The sequence below is a fragment of the Neolamprologus multifasciatus genome, chromosome 22, assembly GCF_963576455.1.
Source record: "Neolamprologus multifasciatus chromosome 22, fNeoMul1.2, whole genome shotgun sequence".
NCBI lineage: Eukaryota > Metazoa > Chordata > Actinopteri > Cichliformes > Cichlidae > Neolamprologus > Neolamprologus multifasciatus.
The window spans coordinates 21,673,448-21,679,447 of NC_140459.1; the positions used below are offsets into that span (position 1 = coordinate 21,673,448).

Below are 6,000 nucleotides of genomic sequence, written 5' to 3' on the forward strand. Positions count from 1 at the left end.
TATCTGCAAAGATTCAGTAACAAAGATTTCCTTTAGATGGAATGCAAGAATTGCAAAATATGTTATATAACTCAAAATACAGCAAGGGAGACTGAAAAATATTTGGAGAGCACAAACATAATTTAAGTATCGATTCAGGTTTATTATTGTTTTTATATTTGTATATTTGTGTTACCTATCTAAGCACACAGCTGGCAAAGACTGAATTGTTGGGTATTTATTTAATGATTTATTGATTTTGCTTCATTCACACAGAAGGAGTTTAATCTGCAGTAGTGTGGTAGAGAGTGCGACTGTTTGGTTAATATTGCGTATTTGAGCCTTTAAATTCACTGAAAGTCATTGTTTACGTTGTTTTGTTTCATACCTGTAGGCAGCTCATTGTGATTGTGCTGTAAGTGTGAGATATATACATATATATATATATATATATATATACATATACATATATATATATACACATATATACATATATATATACACATATATACATATATATATACACATATATACATATATATATACACATATATACATATATATATACACATATATACATATATATATATATATATATATATATATATATATATATATATATATATATATATATATATATATATATATATATATGTATACATATACATATATATACATACACACACACACATTGAAAAAGCAAAGTCACTGACAAAATACAAGTCAAGTTGATTTTCGGTAATATTCCACTTTTTATTATTTGGAAATATAATAATATATAATATCATTATAATGATATAATGATGATACACAATATTTCGGGCAGACCAAGCAATTAAATTCAGTGTGATCATCCTGGCCAGCCTCGCCCTGACGGTACATTTGAAAATTAATCTTTTTAATCTTCATCGTTCTTTTTCTCTTCTTTTTTCTGTTTTATTTAAACGACAATTATCAAGATTCAAGAATCGTGAACTGAAAATCTTGTTTAAAACGAAGGGGCCCACCGCGTAAGGTTACCTGTTGTGAACATCTCGGGGCGTGTAGCTCAGTGCAAATCCACACGGACCCATCGACCTGGATTATTAATACTGGATTGATAAAATCAAAAGAGACATCTTAAAATTGATTTGGAAAATTGAAAGATACGCAAAATACAAAATTAGTCTGCTAGTCCTTGGTTTGCAGGGCACAGAAAATACGACAAAAGCTCGTTTTGAGGTCAGCTCAAACTACCACATGGGATCCCAGTAGTCAGCGTGTATTAACCGAATTTTAGCTTGGATAGCCGTGGCATCAAAGTAAGATGGTAAACGAGAGGCTACAAAATAAATAAGCACACAAAACAAGAAAAAACACACATCATTGTCATCCGTCGGATTCATTATTTGGTCACACCAATATAGATTCGGTTGGCAAGATATTCACCATCAGCCTAAATCCACAAGTTTTCTGATTTGAAAAACAGGAGAAAAAATCAGATCTTTTGAATACAAAATCAGTCAATTCATTACGTCTTTTTTTTTTCTTTTCTTTTTTTTCTCGCGCGAAAGGAAAATGAAGCGTCTTAGGTCACATTATGAACAAGGCCTTCGCAAACACAGTCTTGGCGATGTCAAAAAAATCTACATTTTCAAAAGTGAGACAATGAGGAGCGAAATCAAAGTCCGCGGACCGCCTCTGTTCGTACTCCCTCTTTGTTTGAGTATTGCAGATCACAAGATACTGTTGTCCTCGAACTTGAAATTAACCATCGAGCAGTGCTGCTACTGCTGCTGCGGCCAATGTGGTACACAATGTACACAGGGAGAGTCACAGCCAGGCGAGTCAGTCAGTCTGTAAACGTAACCAGTCCCACACAGCAGAGGACTAATGGAGTTGTGGCCGTCTTCTCCCCGGCCCCCCTAAAGCAGAGGATTGGACGTATAATATTGTAATCTGTCTCTGTTTAGTTTCTTCTCCTTCATGCGACGGTTCTGAAACCAGATCTTTACTTGTCGGTCGGTCAGGTTGAGCATCCGAGACAGTTGCAGCCGCTTCTCCTTGTTTATGTACACACTGAAAAAGAATTCTCTTTCAAGTTCTCTGATTTGATATTTGGAATAAGGGCACCTTTTCTTCCGGGTCCTCTGTCCACCTGAAAGCCACAAAAATAGAAGAGGGGGAAATACAGGCGTCACAGAAAATCTAAACACGTCAAATTAGCCTTGACTATTTTACAGAAAGAGATTTATACGGGTGGGATGTCGCCCAGATTACGCATGAGAGGATTTCCTGAACATGAAGCATTAATAACATATTTCCCATTTCAACCTTTCAAGTGTCATATATACTGATATTATATTACACTGGAAAGATTACCAAGCCATTCGCTGCTGGCTCGCTAGACAATACACTTGGGCTTTGACCTTTACTAGCAAGTGAAAACAACAAGTTCACTTTAAAGTAGACGCCTCTGGTAGACGCAGGTAAATGAGACTCTGCTGCATTGAGTTTTACGTTAAAACTTTTTGGTTTGTTTGTTTTTTGTTTTTTACAGAGCAAATAAAGGGGAAACGTACAAGTGGGAACAGCAGCTCCATGATAGCTTTAACATAAGACCTCGTGTGTGCTAAACCTTAAGGCACCACCCTCATTACATGCAAGGGCTCTTTTTAACGCTAAGAACCCGTGAAACAAGCACGGTCGTAATAAGTGGATATAATCAACGCGGATCTGTATAGCAACTCATTGCCGGGTATTACTGGGTTTATATATATATATATATATATATATATATATATATATATATATATATATATATATATATATATATATATATATATATATATATATATATTGGTAACATATTATATATATTATATATATTGGTAAACATCAGGGAGTTTTACAGAAAAATATCCGCCTTGGTGTCTTTCACGGCCAATTTCAACTCCAAACACGTGATCCTGCAGTTTATAACAAAGTTTTGTTGGGGGTGGGGAGGGGGTGGGGGGGTCTGCAGGCCCTCTATAAACCTTATATGCTTATAAAACAGCATATAAAATTTTTAACAGCGGCGCGCAAGATTGCAAACTTTCTCTCATAATCGAGGCGCTGACTTTAATACGTACTGCTGCCGCCGGTTTTCTCCTCATTGTTGCCGGAAGACAACTCCGGGCTGCTCGTTTCATCCCGCTGCTCCTTCGACTCGCTGTCCGGGCACGATGGCGCTTCCTCCTGCACGGAGCCGGGAGGCTTGGTCGCCGTTTTGTCCCCTGAGTAGCCATTCGCGGAGGAGCTCTCCGACGCGTTCCCGTACGCCGTCTCGTAAAACTGGTCGAAAGCTTGCGGCAGCACTCCATTTCTGCCCACATTCCCATAGAAATTGGTGGCAGCGGAGCCAGCGCTCGCGTGGTGGTGATGGTGGTGGTGGTGGTATGCGGCAGCGGCGGCTGCTGGGCTGCTTTTACCGAACATGTCCCCTACGACGGCGGATTGAGCTGACAGGCAGTCCCGGTGTACCATGTCCTCCGCGCTGGGGTAGCACTGAGGCAAGTTCCCCCGGTGCGGCCATTTACCGGATGCATCAATGGCTGCATAGTCCCTGAATGTCACTTCTCTGACGGGTTGAACCTGCGGCAGGTTAGAGGAGTAGGAGTATGTCATGGGGCGGGTGGACGGGGTCTGGGACAAAAACGATGGAAGACCGGAGAAATCAGCGCCCGCCGACACATAATACGTGCAGCTGGGCAGATACATGTTCGATCCGACGGGGACCCTTTCGTCAAAATCCATCATCGTATTCACCCACTTCTACAACTCTCTGCTGGGCTACGATTCCTCTATAACCGCCCTGAACATGGCTCTGAAGCGCCGTGCCTCTTGCCTCTTTGAAGCAGGTTCGCTAAGCAGAAATTGGGAGACGTAGGCTGACGTGGAGAGTCATCTCCATCCACTCCACGGAGGAGGAGGTCACGTGACCGACCACACGGCAGAAATTGACAGATTTTCAGGCCCCACTTGTGTGTGCGTGCAGTGTGTGCGCGCGTATAGTGTGTGAGCGCGCGCCACTTCGCGCGTGCGCTTGCAGGAAAGAGTGTGTGCGTGTAGGAGTGTAAGAGACATGACTGCTGTGTGTCCTAAAGCTTGACATTGGTGCTTTTATCGCCATGTTTGCTTAAAAATAAATTCCTTAACATGCAACCATGTCAGGAGAATGATGAACCATAAATGGATGCTGCCTGTTGCAGTCAAAGTTTTATGCAGACACCTGAGATGCTGAAATCACTTTTCAGTCTTTCGGGGGGAAATGTGCATGAAGATTTTTTTAATAGCAAAATGAAAAAAAGAAGGATCATGAACACTACATTGTCCAAACGCTATCTAATTGTACTAATATGAACTATATAACTCGAACAACACATTATCAGAGGAAGAAAACAGCTTATCTGTAAAGTCCGCTTTTAGAAATGTCTGAGTGGTCATCATTAGGTGGCTTTTGCGGCACAGCATTTGGCTGAGTGGGCATTTGGTTATCAGGGTCATGTTCAAAGTAGTGGCTAATGTTTCAGCTGGCCACAGCCTTGTGTTAGAACCATTATAAGACCAAACTGGAATTTTGACAGGATAAATTCAAAACGTCTTTAAAATAGGTAGCTCGAGGAACAGTCTCTAACTTCAAGACATAAAACACACAGTGTGTGTATAAAACCTTGTGCCATTAATGGATTATCAAATAATAATATTAAGACGTTTACTTGAAATTATTGTGATAGTTAATACGTACCCACGACATTAGAAGAAACTGACAGATATTCCACAAGCAACAGCGATCAATTGTTGAGAAAAATACTCATCAGCTGAAAGTTACAGTTTGTTGCCTAAATATAGAATGCTTCAATGTCCATATTTAATTAGCTTGTTGCTGAATAACAACATTGTTCCATTTTTAACGGGTTTCGCCTCGCTCTTCTGCTTTGCTTCAAGTTAACAATTTTATGCATCTGCTGGCAGTTGCAACATTCAAGCTTGCTCCACTTTTACGCATGGCGATCTCACAGCATTTGGGGCCAAATATGTATCCAAATGTGCACTGTTAAGTAAGAAGACGGCGTCCAGAAATTTACATGAAATTTAGATATCATTACGTACTGACAAATAATAACTTCCACAAGTTCCGTGATATTTTACCCAGATGAACAACGAAAAACATTTACGTAAATCTCACCACCGTGTAAAATCGTTTCTAAACACATATTAATGGATTATTTTAAAATAACAGCGCTGTCAGTATTTTTACAGTTATAGCTCGGAACATGTTAGCAACTAATGTCCTCTATGAATATTTTTAAGTATTGGATGTAGATAATCCAAATGGTTTAGATTGTCATATGGAGAGAAAACCTTCAGACAGAGGTCTATTCCTCACAGAAACTAAAGTAAAACACGATAAGAAATGTGTTGAATCCTGTGAAATAAATTTCTGCTATTTGAATTGGGGAAACACGCCACAGTGCACATTCCCCGGCTCCCTGCTCTGAGGCCACCGTGGAGCTTGTTTTGGAGAGGCTGCAACCTGACTCTAATGTGCTGTGAATGAGAGACCTGAGCTCGGATTAAGACCGCCGCGGCTGGTCTGCCCCCACTGCTCAATGTGCATATAGGGATTCGAAGGGCTCTTGATGGCACATGTGAAACATGACCTTGAAATATCATACATACTAATAATACTGTGCGAGAACCAACTAATACTAGAACCCAGCGATTGTGTCAAAATGAAAAACGGAAAAAAACATGATATGAATCGTTCCCGACCCTTACAGGCAGTTTAATATGGATAAATTGCAGGGACACAAACAACTTCAGTGTTTTTTTGCGGTCACACGCTCCGCCTCTCGGTCAAACCAGACAAATTCTAAGAGTTGTGCCGAAGCTTTTAAGCTGTAATTGAGGACAGGATGCCCAGGAAAACCAAAGCCAGCACTGCACAGACCTGAGTTTTTATAGCTGCTATAGTATTCTTGTGCGCCTTTCCCCTCA

The 6,000-nt window shown here is 40.4% G+C and overlaps 1 protein-coding gene across 1 annotated transcript; it reads right to left on the reverse strand.

The window, feature by feature from the left end:
* Nucleotides 1–773: 773 nt before the first annotated feature.
* On the reverse strand, nt 774–3,988 carry hoxa11a (homeobox A11a). Its single transcript, XM_085147453.1, has 2 exons — nt 3,093–3,988; nt 774–2,116 (listed from the first exon to the last, which is right to left on the reverse strand). Exons 1-2 carry the CDS (start codon nt 3,757–3,759, stop codon nt 1,884–1,886), a joined length of 900 nt encoding a protein of 299 aa, XP_085003579.1. The 5' UTR covers nt 3,760–3,988; the 3' UTR covers nt 774–1,883.
* Nucleotides 3,989–6,000: the final 2,012 nt, after the last annotated feature.